This window comes from Planococcus citri, chromosome 4 (genome assembly GCF_950023065.1).
Source record: "Planococcus citri chromosome 4, ihPlaCitr1.1, whole genome shotgun sequence".
NCBI classification, from domain to species: Eukaryota; Metazoa; Arthropoda; class Insecta; order Hemiptera; family Pseudococcidae; genus Planococcus; species Planococcus citri.
This window is the reverse complement of record NC_088680.1, coordinates 43,511,117-43,528,958: the sequence shown is the minus strand read 5'-3', so window position 1 is coordinate 43,528,958 and position 17,842 is coordinate 43,511,117. Positions and strand designations below refer to the sequence as shown.

General features: G+C 35.0%; 1 protein-coding gene across 3 annotated transcripts in view; it reads right to left on the bottom strand.

The window, feature by feature from the left end:
• The window catches only part of osp (outspread), a 116,472-nt gene that overhangs the window by 7,282 nt on the left and 91,348 nt on the right, over positions 1-17,842 (bottom strand). For 2 of the 3 annotated variants that reach the window (XR_010558367.1, XM_065361625.1), the window contains exons 6-20: positions 10,899-11,057; positions 8,600-8,760; positions 8,346-8,492; positions 8,057-8,218; positions 6,154-6,257; positions 5,603-5,779; positions 5,364-5,508; positions 5,111-5,272; positions 4,923-5,014; positions 4,652-4,849; positions 2,691-2,825; positions 2,377-2,611; positions 493-2,273; positions 296-398; positions 9-221 (exon numbers count right to left, since the gene is read on the bottom strand). Coding sequence is in view for 2 of the 3 variants with exons in the window: in XM_065361625.1 (XP_065217697.1) it covers positions 9-221; positions 296-398; positions 493-2,273; positions 2,377-2,611; positions 2,691-2,825; positions 4,652-4,849; positions 4,923-5,014; positions 5,111-5,272; positions 5,364-5,508; positions 5,603-5,779; positions 6,154-6,257; positions 8,057-8,218; positions 8,346-8,492; positions 8,600-8,760; positions 10,899-11,057 (3,974 nt within the window). In the remaining variant the exon portion in view is untranslated. The remainder of the gene's footprint in view (positions 1-8; positions 222-295; positions 399-492; positions 2,274-2,376; positions 2,612-2,690; positions 2,826-4,651; positions 4,850-4,922; positions 5,015-5,110; positions 5,273-5,363; positions 5,509-5,602; positions 5,780-6,153; positions 6,258-8,056; positions 8,219-8,345; positions 8,493-8,599; positions 8,761-10,898; positions 11,058-17,842) is intronic. The other variant, XM_065361627.1, reaches the window with a different exon arrangement.

Sequence of the window (17,842 nt, the reverse complement as noted above, 5' to 3'; positions counted from 1 at the left end):
ATACTCACTCTAAGCTGCTCAATTTCGGACTGATATCTCTGTCTGACGCTATCTTCCGAGTAAGAATTATCTTTATCGTATTCGGGAGACGGTGTTCTTTGGTATGATGAGCGTATGCAGTCGATTTGTTGCGAGTATTCGGAATCTAAAGCACCTAAACGTCTTTCTAATTTTTTGGCCTTTTCTTTCAAAACATTCGCTTCTTCTTCGTGTTTGGTAATCTAAAAAAAAATTCATTAATCGGTCAAAAAATATACGTAACAAACGTCTCTAAAAAAGTTATCAAAAATCATACCAGCGAATTCCTTTCGTTTTCAAAATCAGTCTTGAGTAATTCGAGCTCTTGCATATGTTGATTCTCAAGCTTTTGTTTACCTTCTTCGAATTCCAACTCTTTCCTACAACAAGATTGAAAAATATTAAAACCATTAATTTCCAACACAATCATATCGCAATGAGAAAATCAATATTCAAGCTCCTCAATGAACTCACCTTTTGAGTTGATCTTGAAGGAACAAACATTTCTGGCACTCTTGACTTTGCATAAGGCACGTTTGCAAATTAATGATTTGTTCTTTGATTTCAAAGCATCGACGACAAACTCCTTCGAGCCACGAAGACTGCGAACTATTCGATTCACAGGTAGACGTGTCTTCCATCCTGATCCTCTCCGTGCTATCCCATACACTATCGGAAAGGGTTCGTTTACGGACTAAATCTTCAACAGAATTACGTAAAACAGACACTTCGGCGTCGACGCTCTCCAAACTATCGAATATTCTTTTTTCACCGTTCGATTTCAAATCGCATTGTATCTTCGTATAGAGGTATTGCATTTCGGACATGATGGTAGCTTCGTCCAACTTGGTAATTTCGCAATCGTTCGCCCTAATAGAGTCTTTCTCTTTGATAATCTGTAACCTGGCATCGAGCAAGCATTTATGAGCCAATATATCGATGAACTGTTGCAAAGATTGTTTGAGATTTTCAGGCGTCACAGAAACAGGGAATATCGAATTTTCCAACTTGGACGACAGCAGTTTAGATTCGTATTTTTGTTTGAGTTTTACAATAGCCGCGTCAACTTGCTCTTTTAGTGACGAGTAGACTAATTCGGACCATTGCTCTAGATTGGCTCGATTCACCATGAGGCATTCGAAAGACGGATCTTTATCGCCGGATGAGGTAACAGAAGGAGCGTAGTTATCGATACAGTGCGACATAATTTGACTAATTTCAACCTGAATGAGTTTCTTGTTGATGGCTTCGCGAGCCATTTCGATAATATTACCGACGTAGTCGTCATTGATGACGAAATCCTTTCGGGTATCGTTGACGAACACATTGGATAGTTCTTCGATCCGGTCATCCATGAATTTATCGACTTTCTTAGTCAAAGCGTTAGATTTCTTTTGCAGCATTTTAACCGCCGTCGATTCTTTCCGTTTGACGGATTTTTTAGCGTTAACATAAGGCTCGACTTGTTTACCGGTTTGATTCAAGTACTGCGAAAGTGATTTGGTAAAGTAATCTAATGGCGACTTGGTAACTAACTGTTCACCTTTTAATTTTTTATCTAATTCGAGCATCAGTCTTTCAGCGTCTGCGATATCGGTATCATTGTATCCGGCGGCTATCTCTTGCAGACGACACACCAAGATCGACTCGTAGGCTAATTTCTCAGCCATAATGTTCAACTTGGCTTCTTCGGTCAACGTGCCGGATTCTTGGAGCGATTTTTGCTTAGCGTATATTTCGCATAATTTCTTCTTCAACAGATTCTCGATGGTTTTAATCTCGTTGGCGATATTGCTGTTTTCTAGACTAGCATCGTGACTACCGTCGCCGGAGCAAGGCGGTTCTTCCAGTTCGGGAGTCGATTCGAGATTCTCGCTCGACGACGAAGGTCTGATGACGATTTTACGCGAAGCTTCGGCCACCTTCGCCTCCAACGAATTCATACGTATGAGAATCTTCATCGGCTCAGAGCTGGTCGCGCTGTCCAGAGATTTTCTACGTATACGAGACTGCGCTTCTTTGGTTGGTTTGACCGACGATGGCGACGTCGTGACCGGATCGACTTTCGAAGCCATTTCAGCCAATTTGAAATGTTCGGCGTTTTCTTGATCTAGTAAAGCGATACGTTTTTCTAGCAGTAATAATTTTTCTTCTAGTTCTTTACAAATGGCGAACGATTCGCGACCTTTTAACGACAACGAACGACGTTTTTCACGGTTCTCCGATTTCGATAATTTTTGTTTCAGCATTCGCACCTGTAGTAATCAGAAGAAGAAAAAAACACAACGAGTAAATAATAAACGTCACTAATCATTACTCGAGTCGAGTCTGCTAACACCGAAACGTAATTATACTGACTTGTTTTTCAGCTGATGAAAGTTTATTGGTGAGGTCTTGAATGCGCGCAGCCATAAGAGACGCCTGCGACTCGTACGACTGTTGTTTACATTTCAAATCTTGTCGCACGTTTATTAAACTTATCTCTAAGCAATCGTTTTGCACGTGCGATTCGCGTAACTCTTTCTTCATGGCTCGAATTTCGTGAACGGCTTTTTCAAAACGTGCTCTCAGTTCTTCGTATTCTTCAGCGATTCTGTGTAAAATTTGAAAAATTACGAAATAAGAAATTTATCGAGTTTAACAGCGAAAAGATTCAGAATTTCGATCCTCACCTGTCTTTATCGTACTGGGCGAAATCCATATCGAAATCGATATTGGTCAGATCGCTTAATGAGTCTAAGCTTCGTCCTTTTGTTTCACGAATCGAACTCAGTGCTGTTCCTCTACCTTCTAATTCGCGTAATCTCCTGTGGACAGAAAAAATGAATTCATTATAGACTAATTAAAAATAATATACCTATGTATTGGGTTTCGGCATTAGGTAAGATTTTTTGAATAAATTTTCCTTCGATTTGTGAACGTTTTTTTGCGATGTTTTTTTGTGATCTCTATTCATCGTGCACCCTCTTTTCCAATATTTTAAGAAATTGTATCAGAAAATCAAGATTAGGTATCGAACGTATGACGAATTGTGACAAATTCAGTACAAAAAATTTTCTTGACCTCCTCCTTCCCCCTCTGAACAGTCCACCAAAACATCAAGATTAGATTTTTTATAAAATTTTATGAACTTGTTATCGCCACAAATTTTCATGCATACTTCAGCTAATGACTGCCTGCCTTTTTTTTTTTTTTAAATAAAATTTTCTATGGAGAGATTTTTAAAAATATTTTTGAGGTAAATATAAAAAAAAATTGAGGTCAAGTAAAATTCTCGGAAAACTTCTTGGATTCCTGACTCAAAAATCCACATTTTTTACCGGCGCTCAAATCCTTGAAAATTAAAAAAAAAATTAAAACGATGAATTTTTTCTTTTGTGAAGAAATTTTGACAAGCAAATGAAAAAAATAATTTTTTTCCAAATATCAAAATTTTTAACTTCTTGGAGGAAAAAGAGGGATTTCAGTCAAAAATACAATTTTTCCCCACCCACTCTGGGTATGTCAATTTTTTTTTCGAGTTACACAAGACAAATTTTCAGAGGTGATTTGACTAAAAGATTACCAAAAATTTCCTAAAATTAATCAAGTTTCCGTAAAATTGGGAAAAATTAAACAAAAATCGTTCAAAACATCGTTGAAATTTGTTGAAATTACATAAGAACAGCCGAAAACGACAAGAGATCGAAATGACTCAAAATTTGAGCAAAATCTAACAAAATCTGCTCAAATTATTGAAAATTATCAAAAAATCAACAAGACTGAAAAAAAAATTATGTTAAAATTACATGAGGTATTTCGCAATCATTAAGCTGACAAATAAGTTAGGAACCAAAAATTACCGCTAAGTGGTAAAAAATCAGATGAATTAAGCAAAATTTGCAGAAGTTCGCCAAAAATGCTTAAAATATCAAAAAAGCGTTGAAAATTACGAAAAATTATCTAATCAAATTTAAATGTGATCAAAATGGGATAAAATAGAGCAAAGTGACATAAAACATTATAAAAAGCTATAAAATTAGCATAAAAAACCATTGAAAATTGCCAAAAATTGATGAGATTTTTATGTAAAAATTTGAAAAAAATCTAGCAAAAACAGCATCAAATGTCGTTAAGACTTTTTAAAATGGCATAAAAACCATTGAAGTAGCTGATGTCTTTTTAAAATTTTTTTTTCAACTTTTCAGCTCTTATTTTTCTATTTTTTCCTCCTCCTCAAAATTCTCAACAAAGTGATCACAAAAAATTATGCTACAGAATTGAAATTTTTGCTGGCCAAAATTCTTCAAAAATGCTCCAAAAGCATTTCCACGGAAACATTTCAATTTCTCACGAAATTTTAACCCAATTTGACAGGTCACGTGACACTTTTTTTATCTCCAAAAATAATTTTGTTTTCAAACTTTTATTTACAGCAGTTTTTCATTATTTGTTCAAATTTTGTCAATTTTTCCACATTTGAACAATTTACAAAATTTTGAATTTTTTTTGATTTAATTATTTTTTTAAAACAGTTCAACTGTAAAGTGAATTTTTTCAATCCATTTTCTCTGGCCGTCTTCTCCTAAACATAATTTATTTGAATTTGGCCTCGCCTAAAATCCATAGCATTTTCTGCCTGTCAAGTCCTTACCTATACAAAGACTCGTTTTCTTCAATTCCACGAGCCAATCGTTCGCTAACGCTGGCCAATTCGTTTCGTAATTGCTCGACGTGTTCTCTGCTGGAGGCCAATTCGCAGCAAAGTTCGGTATATCGTTCTTCGGTTTCGTGTAGTTCGCATTCCGTAGCTCGAATTTCCTTTTGCCAATTTGATTTTTCTTCCATATAACTGCAAATTCAACGAAAAAAATTGAAATTAATACCAAAAATTCTAATTATGTAGAGGATATGTGGTAAAATACCGTTTTTTAATCGCTTCGTACTCGGATAGTTCGCAATTTCTCTGTTTCAATGTTTCCTCGGCTCTTTGTAAAAGTTGCATCGTATCTTCCATCTGATTGGATTACAGAAGAAAAAAAAAATACGTTAAAAAATGTCGCAAGGTGATCAAAATGGATAGAGGGAGGAGAGGAGGAGAAAGGAAACTAACTTGTTTTTCCAAAGCAGTCACATCTTGTTGACGTTGTCTTAATCTAAGCAGTTCTTCTTCAGCGCTGCTGAGTTGCCTCAGAGCACTGGTCAGCTGTCTTTTGACTTCTTCTAATTCTATGGCTTGTTTCTCCAGTTTCTTCATCAACGATGATTTCTCACTCTGGAAACGAAAATCGCCGTATGATAAATATACAATTTATAAAATAAATGTCGTTTTAGTCGTAAACGTTCATAATAGCGAACTATCGAACCTTTTCGTGAACGTTTTTAATATCGGTGCAACTGGACAGAATACTCTGATGTCGTACCGAAGTCGATTCAGTACTCGATCGTCTAGAAGACGGCGGAGATGATTTAGAATTACGACTGTTGTACAGCCTGGTCCTCGTCACACCTCTGTAAAAAATATCAAAACCACGAATAAGACATCAGAAATGATGAGTAGGTAGGTACTCGAAATTGAGTAAATAGCTCGAAAATTCACACAAACCTGGCTCGTTCTTTAACTCGCGAAATTGGTGTACGATTCAAAGGAGGTGACGGGGGTAACGTTTCACCCCAATCGCTACTACTCTGCCGGCCATTTTCGGACGCCGTCCGGTATTCTTCGTCCGATGACAATAATAACGATCTGGGAGTAGGTGGTAACTCTTTATCGGTATCCATTCTAAAAATACATCATTAGAAGATATAGTATATTCTATATGAATAGCTAAAACAAACCGTATTATACCTACACCTAAACAGTGTAATTTATTTCAAGGTAAAAATCATAACGCGACCGTGTATTAATTACTATAGTAAACAGTCGACATATATACGTCCTTCACACGACTTCGCACTACATTAGTTTCGACATAATAAACGTATGTACTCTTTAGCTCTATAACTATAGGTACTGGTACATTATAGATTTATGCTACAGACACAGACACACAAGCAGAAATATATACGTACTCCATCATCGCGTGGACAATCTCAACTAATAAAAAAAATTTACCATAAGTACCTATATGTATGTATTATCGATACACTACGTACTTGTTATCGTCTTGCATTCCGGCAGCTCGTTTGATCGCCGATATCCAATTTCCGCGAATTCCAGCAGTTACCGCTGACAACGTGTATTGCCTTTCGTCCCAAGTCTATGAAATTATCGTCGTATATCGAATTAACACCATAATAATATAACGTTAAATACCTAATATATCTCTACTTAAGTACTCTACAAGTAGGTACCTACTCCACACGCCACCGAACGTCAACTAAGAGTTATTTCTTTACTTCGATGTGTTTTTTTTTTCTCTCTTTCTTTTTCATCGAATGTCGATTCGTCTACGTAAGGTGGAGTGCCTGCCTATTATTTGTAAACTGTTTACACAATCGGTCTGTGTTACTTGAAACATTCGACCAAGGAGGGGATACTATCGTATCGAGTCATCGAGTGCGAAAAATAATATTTATACTGTTTCTCTATCGTTCTTATAATAGCAATAAAAAGCTTGATTTTCAAAGAGAAGATACTTTTTAATCTACTGCCGAAAACTTAATCCAATTTTTCAAACTGATAGGTACGTCGATGAAGAGCTTCCAAAACCAAAAAAAGGGTTCCGAAGAGGATAAAAGAAAGGCTGAGGATTTGGTTACAGGAGAAATAACGAATCAAACTCGTCTTAGGAAAAAATGTGACGAAAGCAAATTGCCTTCATTATAAAATTTCCGCAAATTTTTGAATTTCATTTTAATTTTGGGTAGGTAATGCTCATTCTTTGAAAACAAACAAAAAGTCATAAAAATGTAAGTATTTCAAAATTAACTTCCAAAAAAAAAACTTCATAAGCCACAGAAAAATACTGTGTTTTATTAATCGTTCAAAATAATTAGCCCTTGAATGAGGCAACCAGAATAACACGTGCGTGAATTGATTTGCCTGTCATAAGAATTGAAGGAGCAAATTCGAAGCAGCAAACGTGAATCGTGATTTTTCAAGGTGAAAAATGATATGAAGCATAATTCCCAAAATAGGAACTCAATCTGGAACTGGAATTTACAAAATTGAATCAGAAACAGAAAAACGCAAAAATTGATCCTTTACCCAGTTTTTTTTCAAATTCATTTTTAAATACGTTTGAAAAATCGAAAACTACTGAACGCTGGAGGAAAAAATGAAAAAAGAATTTGAAAAAATGTTTATAACTTGATTTCTGTGCCCAACACAAATTTTCGAAAAATAGCTAAAAACATACCAGATCGAATTTGAAGAATTTCTTGGTCAAAGGAGGCATTTTAAGTGAATTTCTTGGGAATAGTTTTCAAGGTTCCCAAAATTTGATCGAAAATCAGGGTAAGTAGGAAAACTGGAAAAAATACACCTGAAAGAAAATTTTGAGTGAAATAACTCCTTCAATTTTGAACTTGAGTAAAAATTGAACATAATATTTTCATTCTTCTCATACTTTTTGAAATTTTGAACACTGTGCCAAATGAACTGCTCAATTTTTTCTCATCATCTAGATTTAAAAAAAAACAAAAAAAAAACTACCAACATCAAGTATGTCGAAAAATCGTTTTCAATGGTTTTCAACTTGGCTCCTTTCGTTCTCAGGTTCTGCAATTTAATTTACGTTTGACTTTCTCGAGATAAGCGAACATAGACACACAGAAAATGAAAAATATGACGTGAGTGAATAGCTAAAGAAGAAGGAGACAGGTTGTGAATATTTCAAGCCCAAATACAGCGAGATCGAGATCACCACCGAGTAAGGAATGTTTGGAAAACAGATTCAAACAAAATCACCACCCACTTCATTAATGTACCTGCTCTCATATTAATTGTACTTCCGCGAAAAAGAAAAATATTCCGTTCATCTGAATCATTTCAAGCAACACTGACGTTGATTGTTTCCTTTTATAAGGTTAAACTACGTAAATCACATAACCATACCTTAATTTGAAATCCATAATTTCTAGCAACTTGAACCTCGGTAATTGTACTCATAACGCTTAGATCAATAACACCATCGAGTATTCCTTGATCTTCGGCGGCTGGATCACGATAATAAAGCAAAGCAACGCCTCTCAGAACAAACCAATATTTATTCCATTCCTGGAAAAATGAAGATTTGAAAAAAATTATTTCCTGTTCAAAATACCATTTAAAGGGGTGCGTATATAGGTATTTCCTAAAATCTGGATAAAAGGAGAATGAGATTAGGTACGAAAGTATTTTATACCTGATCAGGTGAACTGCCTTGTTTCATTAACCAGCCTTTTTTAATATTGAGCAAATCTTCAGACACTTGTTCAATTCTAAGCTCGGAGCTCGGCGAATACCTTAACGTTGATAAATCCAACCCACAGCCATCAGGATCGCCGCGAACCTACACAGTTCAAGTTGATTGTTAGGTAGTTCAAGGGACAAATTTAAAAAAAAAGTAAAGTTCAATTGATCTCAGATGAGGTGAGATGAGATGTAATTTACACGTACTTGTTTATGCGTCGACATATCTATATCTTTAAGCGATTCCAAATTACTGGATGAAAACGAACTGGTGCTGTGACGTGATTGAGGTCGTGATAACGAATCGGTCACATCTTTGAGTTTACACTCGGCGTCAAACTCTTCCAAAATCAGTCTTCGAGAAAGGTCTGTAAAAAAATTAAGAATTCATTTGAAACATGAATAAGAATGATTTTTCGGATCAAAGATAATGCAATCTATACATGAAATGAAGGATGGAAGAAGACATTATTAGGTGAGTACGTTTAAGTGCATTTTTGATTAATTTTACATTTTAAAAAAAATATAATTATATAAAAAATCCATATCCTCATAAAACTATAAATAAACGGTGTTTACTCGATATTGAAAAAATGTTCTCTCAAAATTTAAGATCGAGAAAAAATTTGTTTAAAAATTGACCTCTTTCAGATCAAATCAACGAAATTTCAACGTTTTTGAATTTTTAAATATTTTCTATTTTGAATGAACCAAAAATTTTTATAATAGATTTATTCAAGCAAAACTATAAAATTTTGACAATTTGTAAGAAAAAAATAGTCATATTCCAGTAAAATTGGAAATGAACTGAGTTTGATGTACATAGTTGGGAGGAGGAAGAGGAGGAGGAGGGTTCTCGATTCTGAAAAAATGTCATCTTGGAATTTGAGATATATATGTTGTGCACCAAGTCCGAAATTGTACAATTCGGGGTTGGTACAGCCAATTTAGTACCATCTCCGAAGTGTCCGGACCAAGCGTGAACATTACGTTTTCATCGGACTTGGTTTGTACCATGCCCGGAGGGTCCGGACAAAGTGTTCGACTTGGTACAATTGTGTTGTACAAAGTCCGAAATATAGTTATATAATGAATTAATTCGAATTTTACACCCCTTTATACCACAAATATTGAACCAAATAAAAGGAAATTTAAAGATGACTCTAAAATACACCACCAGCAATAGTACTGTTTTCAAATGAGTAAGGTACGAGAATTTCACGACTCGAGAAGTTGAAAATAGAGAGTAAAAACCAAATTTCAGCATTTTAGTTTGTACCTCAATCTGATCTTTTTATTTTTTTTCTTGAGACGTGAGTGTAGCAATATTTGAATCTTTAAAAATTCCCCAAAAATCAACAAAAATGAATTTCAGCACCTGAAAATTTTGCTGGTGGTGTATTTTAGAGTCATCTTTAAATTTCCTTTTATTTGGTTCAATATGTGTGGTATAAAGGGGTGTAAAATTCGAATTCATTCATTATAAAACTATATTTCGGACTTTGCACAACACAATTGTACCAAGTCGAACACTTTGTCCGGACCCTCCGGGCATGGTACAAACCAAGTCCGATGAAAAAGTAATATTCACGCTTGGTCCGGACACTTCGGAGATGGTACAAAATTGGCTGTACCAACCCCGCATTGTACAATTTCGGACTTGGTACACAACATATACATTTTTTTTTCGAATAAATCAACATTTCAAAGTCATGTTGTAGGAGGAAGAAGGGGTCTCGATTTTGAAAAAATGTCATCTTAGAATTTGAGATTCAGAAAAAACATTGCTTAAAAAACTAACATTTTTGAGAATCAACAAAATTCCAATGTTTGAATTTTCAAACCACTCAAAAATGCAAAATCTACATATTTGTTTACCAAGTTCAGCAGCCACCAAAAATAAAAATTTCTCAAAGGGAAATTTTTTTAATGCTGCAGTTTTCCACATTTTGTAAAACTATAGCCCACCTTTCGGCTCTAAATACGAGTAGGTAAAACTGAATTTTCAAAAAAAAGAAAAAAAAGTGAGTGATATTCACAAATTGATTTTTTTTTCAAACACCGCAATATTATTTTTCGGTCTAAGCTTTCGCATGGAAATTTTTAAAATTATTAACTTAGTTGAAATTCTCCTCGACATTGAAGATTAAAGTGAAAATATTCAGTAATTTCAAGATTATCACGTTGAAAAACTTGCTTTATGATGCTCTTAGCATTTCAACTCAATATGATTGATTTTTGATTTTTTTAAATGGAAAAATAGCCAAACTCGAATCTTCAAAAAAGTCTGAATTCAAAAAAAAAAATTCAGCATCTAAAAGTTTGCTCTTCAAGTCGTGTATTTTTGGATTCTCTTTCGTATGTGTATTTTTTCTTCGAACCGAACATTGTTTCAAGAATGAGACGATTTTCCTCTTTTTGACTCTTTCAATCAAATTCAAATTTGTTGAAAACTTGAAATATTATTTTGAATGTTTATAAAAGATCCAGAATATAAATAACTTACCAGTTTTCTTCTCATGCCACGTTGGTAATATTTTGGTCAAATCTTCGGAATAACTATGGCCAGCACTTAGGTTTCTTTTTTCACGACTTTGAGTACGTCTGCTTCTGTTTTTATCGTCACTGCACACGGTTTCACGGTTCGTCGGTACATCGATATAAGCTGCAATCACAGAAGAAGAAAAAAAAACAAATAATGATTATATTTTTCTAGTATGATTGCACAACGGTACACACTATACCGTACACTGTGTTATAGGTATAGACAGGTATAGAGACTATATTTACACAAATAACACAAATATACAGGTATTGTAAATGGCCGGATAGTCTCTGCAGCTAATAATAATTACAGTATCGGTGGTATACAGACCACAGAGGGCAGTATACTATACAAGGTGCTATTCATCTTTTGAATCTAGTGTCTTTTTTTTTCTCATTTCGCGCCCTGTTGTTTTTCACGCTATGCCTTTTTGTACCAATCTACATACCTGAATACTTATACAATGTTTCATTTTAACACGTGTGTGGAATTCGTACGTATTAATTTTTTTTTTCAAAGCTGGTTCCTAAATTTACCTAAACATACATTATATTCTACACTCAGGTACCTATACACCGGTCAGGTACGCTAGAAAAGGAAGAGGAAAGTAATAAGTGAAGAATGGGGAAAAAAAGAGTAAAAAAGAAAACGCGTATTCATTCAGTAATCCAGGTTGGCTTTTGTATAAGTCTGACCAAGCATGTCGTCGATATGGTCATTGTTCGATTTTTACACGTTAGGATACCTGCGTATATTTTACCAAGACAGAAACCCCCTTGGTGCTCTTTCCCTCTCAGTTCGATCTACAACATCAGCACCAACAGTAGCCAGAAATATAACCTAACCATTGTCAGTAACACAGCACAGATAGGTGCATGGTTAAATAAATTACGGCGTAACCGACCAATTTCTCGAGATTTTGTTTCTATGTGTATAAACAAGAGTCAGCATTTTCCAGCATATGATGCGGCGATGACGATGATGTCCATTCAGATGCTATGCAATATAAGTGAAAAGCACCTTTCCAGAAGCCATATTGGAATTTGAGTCATTTTGACGCAAGAACGTGCGCCAGGTGTAGCCATCTCAACACACAGCACACCTGACTCTAATTCTATTGAGAAAGTTAATTACACGGTTGCACGTTGCGATTTCGATTTACGCTACCGCGTTCAACTTCAATTACCATTTGGTAATTGTTTTTACAGCTTTTGATCGTCTCTCTTTCTCTCTCTAAGTAAGTACTCGTACTATATCCATCGATGTGTGTTTTGAAAAGTTGATTCCTCTATTGGATTATTTGCAATCGAACTGGGGGGGGGGGTCTTCAACTCCTCGCACTTTTATTCTTCTCGAAAGTCAACAAGAAATTTGCCTTTGAAAGTTAAATATTGATGAAACTTTTAGAAATCATCAACTGCCTGATGCTGCAATTTTTTTTTCACATTTTCTTGAAATGGTGAAAATGTCGCTTGGACGGATTTGACTATAAGCCTGGTCCATACGAGCTGACTTGAGACGATACTCGTAGTCGCAGGTTTCTTTCTTATCCCAATAGTAATCTGTGATCGCGCGGTGAAATCAATAATAATTAAGGTTCCACCTTATAGCAGCTTATCATTAAAAAAACCGCGCGTCTATTTTTTAATACATAGATGCGATTCATCTTCTCGTCTTCTTCGTCCACCTCGCCATCATTCGCATAGCTAATTCCATAAACTGCTTCCACCATTTACCAATAAAATTCCTACATAACGGTTCACACGACCGCGTATCACGAATAATATATACACCGAGCGTTGCGTATACACAATATACTAATCGTAAATACTTCTCATGTGCCGAATATACCCATTATACCTATCTATGGAGAGGTGTATTGAGTAGGTATGTACATAGTCACATGTGTATATACCTTTTATACCATACCTATAGGAAACCGTGTCTGATATCTCTAATCAACGGCAGGTATATGGCATGTAGGTATATAGGTACTCGTAAAGCTGAACCATTTAAAAAGATCGCTTTTCTCCTGCAGTAACATCCCAACATAGTTAACATTTTTCTCAGCTAATTAAACTGATAGGTAATTAAAATTTTTCACGCGTTTGGTTACCTTTTTAATGTAGGTATCAATACGATTCGAAGAAAAGGTGTTTCATAACGTATAAAAATTACCTACTATACTTATACGACGTAATTTCTAAACATAAAATCAACAACTCGTATTAGGTCCTAGATGGCTTTCCTATATGTGCAACTTTCATTAAGTTACGTTTCCTCTTATCATTCGTTGGGGTAATGAACCTGAAAACGTAGGTACGGTAATCGTTTATGATACTGAGACGGTGAAAGGGTAAAGAGGATGTTTTAATTTTAAGTACATTGACCACCGAAATAATTTCATATTGCGTATCGATTGTAGAGCATTCAATAGATACACCTCGCAAAACGTGATTCATTTTTTCAAAGATATTTTGAGCAAAAGTTGAAGTGTTCGATTAATAATTTTTTTTCAGTAAAAAAGCTAGAGAAAATCAATTTGGGGGGGGGGGCACTGATCAGGTCCTACAAAGAAAAAAAAGAAATAAGTAATTTTGCGCACCTATGATTGGATTTTCGTTGAAAGCAATTTGTTTTTGAAATATTTTGAGCACAATTTAAAAAGCTCAAAATTTTAAGAAAATTTTGCAACACCCTGTACAAATGTCATCGAAAGTTAGGACAAGAATCTAATTTTTTTCATTTTGAAAAAGTTGAACTATTTGCACAAGTTCTGATGGAACTTGAGACATCCCTTAATTTTTAAAATTCTGAAAAACTTTTTACCTATGCTGTATTTTTTCAATTCAATTGCTTTAGGTACTCAAAGCACTCCCAAATTCCCAATTTGAAGGAAGTTCAAGGACCCTGATATAAGAAAGACTATTTTGTTCAGCCAGACATCGAATTCGTAATTCAATAATTCATAAAAAAAATGCAATTTAATTAGTCGTTTTACATTTAAGAAGTAGCACAGAAGTAATCATATCAATTAACTTTACATTTTCAAACTTTTTCAACAATGTTCCAGCGATCGTTCATTTGAGAGAGGAGTGATGGAAAATTCTCATTTTTATTTCCCCTCTCCCCCCATTTTTTCAGCTCCACGAACCTACCATTTTCCTCATTTTTTTCAGAAAAAAATGATAATCTCATTACAAAAAATTTCCCAACTCTCCTGGAATTTTTTGAAAATAAATTAGGAGCCGCAAAACGCAGAAAATTACGTAAAAAATGACAAAACTTGAAGTTGAAAAATATTGTCATAATTGCAAACATTTGAAGAGCTCTATTCCAAAGTGGGTTAAGTCATTTTCAAAAAAAGCACGTTTTACAGAGATTTTTACTTCAAAAGTGGGTGAAGTCATCGATTTTTCAAAGTAAGTATATTTTTCTATAAGCAATTATTGTTCAATGTCCAAAGAAAGAAAAGGTGCACCGACCTTCGGAAACAGAACAAATTTCAGCATCAAAAATTTTAAACGCATTTTTTGGGGGAAAAAATGACTTAACCCGCTTTGGAATAGAGCTCTTCATTTCTTGAAATATGATGTAAAAAAGTATTCCAAACATAAGGGGAAAATTCTTAATTCAGAAAAAAAAATGAATGATTGAATAATTGTTCAAGCTGATGAAATTAAATTGATTTTCTACAAAAAAAAAAAATAACCAAGAATGCACAATCAAAATACTGCACAAATGAACAAAAATGCAAAAAAAAATTCTATGAGATTAACCAAAAACATGCTGAAAAATCATTTTGTAAACATAAATAAAATAGGTCAGGTACTATCATTGAAATTTTGTTCAACTGCTACAAAAATTGCTCAATGCAACATAAAAATTGTGATAAAGCAAGAAAAGATGTAGATAAGTATAAATACCTAATAATTATACTTACTTAACAGGAAAAAAAAAAACACAAAAAATTATGAAAATTTGAAAAAAAATTGTTCAATTGATCAAAAAATGTTGAAAAATTACCAAAAAAAAAACAAAGAATACCATCGATAAAATAACATGGAAGAATTTGCAAAAATCACATTAAGAGTAACTCGAGTTTAAAGACTGTGAAAAAAATGCATAAATTGGCTAAACTGTCACTGTCAGGTAAAAATTAATCAACTAAAAGTTTTTTGGGGAAATTGAGATAAACATAAGAAATTGCTAGATGAAAATCTACTGAAAATAAGTCCAAAACGACGAGCTCATTTTACTTACTTTTCATCATTCTTACCTACTGTGATCAAGGTTCAATTTTGAAAAAATGAACTTTTAAGAAAAGTAAGTTTAAATACACCAGATATCCAACAAAATTTCAAAATGAAAAAACAGAGGACTTTTTCAAACACTCGACGACTTCTTGTGGGCGGGGGGGGGGGGTTAAGTCAATTTTTCACTTTTTCAATGTCTTTGGAGCAGAAAAATTTGTAGCTCCAGAGTTGCCTCTGGATGGGAAATGTGGCTCCTCAAAACGAGGACATTTTCGAAAAATACGTATTTTTTCGCTTTATTAGTTGCGAAATATTTGAGAAGAAAATGACTTGAAAATTTTTAACCACTCAGTGAAAAGTCACGATTTTTTCGAGAAATGTCCCCTCTTTGAAAATCCATATTTTCCCTCCTGAGACACTTCCCTGTAACTAAAAATTTTTCTGAGTGAATTTCAACTCAAAATGAAGGTCTTCATTAAATTTGATCAAAATTCCCCCGATATTTTTGTATTTGTTTGGCAATCCAGAAATTAGCTAACGACGAAAAAAGGATTAACTCATCGGTTATCAATTATCATGCTTGTCACCTCAAAAAATTACCCAAATGTGTGTTTAAAAGCGTTGTTACTTTCGTTTTCAGTATCATTGTTGTTTCTTCTAATTTTCGAAATTCAGCAACTTCTGGAAAAACTGAATATGGAATACAAACCAGGGAATATCTTTTCAATTAGGGATGCCCGTCCCGAGTATGAGAAAATGAATGTAAAGGGCGTCTCATTACGGTTAAAAGAAATCACAATTGCCATTTGGGGAGGGGGGGCGGGTGTTTACGTGAAGACTGACGATAAGATTTGGACAAATCATCAATGCAACGATTCCAACGCTTCAATTATTTTTCCAAGCCCAAGATCATCAAATTTTAGCTAATTTTTTCTAACAATTTGATCGATCAAAGATCACAGTATGTCTAATCCTAATCCGTCAGTCTCTCTTCTTCATCTCGATTTCGTCTTCTCACGCGCAGATCCAAATGAAAGTAATCAATATTCGACAGTGGATGGTTGATTAATGCGAATTAAGTTGTATAATTAATTATTACCAAGTAGGTACGTTACAACTATCACTTCATTTATTATATTTTACGCATTCACACGCCGATATCTACAAAGTATAGTTCTCTATATGTACTTGCATTACATTACATATTACATCTTGCACAACTAATGAAATCTCTCACTCACTCAGTTCTTTCACATCAGAACACCGTTTGCGATGCCGACGACGACGTCGCGTCGCGTCGTAGACATAAAAACAATACGACGAGAGATCGAATCAATACTACATATAACACTCATCATAACACCGATATCTGCGGCCGATACGTGCAGCTGCCATATACATGCAGAAAGCTCAATTTCACCCAAGTCTAATTAGCGGAAAGAAAGAACGAAAGAAGACCCAGGTAGAAAGACAGAGATGAGGCATCATCAGCCACTTGATTAACAACGAGAGTAGTCTCAACATTTAGCATTCGATCGAGTGCGGTTGTTGTGGGGCCGCGATCGCTTGGTCGTCCGCATCCTCAACGATGGCGGCTCGAGCTCGTACGTGCAAACAGGTACGCGATATTGCCCTGCAGGGCCGCGTTCGTTGCAAGGTTGACGCTGCATAACTTTCTACACACAGCATTTCATCTGGTTTTACCATTCTTAGCGCTTTTTAAAATACGCAGATATGACGGGCATTTGTAGCCCGAGGTAGAACGACATACTATATACTATACCTACGTAAGTATAGTATACATATGCGTATACGATGAGGCAATTGCGTAATTCTCGCATCTGTATAATATTTTTATAAGATTGCGTTTTGAGAGGAAAAAAAGGCCTCGGTGCCGGTTCACAATTGCAGCCTGTGTTTGTGCTGCAACTATCGCGTATATAAAATGCCAGGGTTCATCTTCGATGGATACGAGTAAGCGCCTCTGGCTTACGGTCTGGAGTCTGGTGTCTCTACGACTCCCCAGACCGGATGGATAACTCGTCCGTATCGATTTATTCGGCCAGTCTGTAGCGTATAATCGTGATACCGTACGGCGAATGCGCCTTTTCCGGTATAATACGAGATGACTTTCTCGCCCAAACTTCCATCATGTGATGTGTGTGTGTATAACGGCACCGTTATTTACCTAATAGTATAATTTCAAAACCAACCTGCGAGGCTGCGACTTGAGTTTCACCACACATCGTGGTACGTAATGTTTTTCATTTTTTTTTTTTTTCAATACAACTTGACCAATTAGTAATTCAAAGTTTTAGGTTCGTGAATCTGTCTTGTTGAATGCGTGTATTAGAAAAAGCGGTTTGATTAAAATCTAATCTATCAAATCATCTGGAATTACCTATTGATCCAATTTGATGGAAGTTCATGTACGAGTATTTCAACAAATTTTGATTTCTTCGTGAATCATTCGCAAACGGATCGATTAATTTACGATTGATTCGGGTTTTGTGAAACTATTGTGTACTATTGTATGCATATTGCACAGGAATTGGTCTGTTTTCAAGCAAAGTGAATCGAATCGAATCGAATCATTCACAACCCATAGGCGATTGAACAAATTTATTGATTTCTAGGTGAATCATTCAC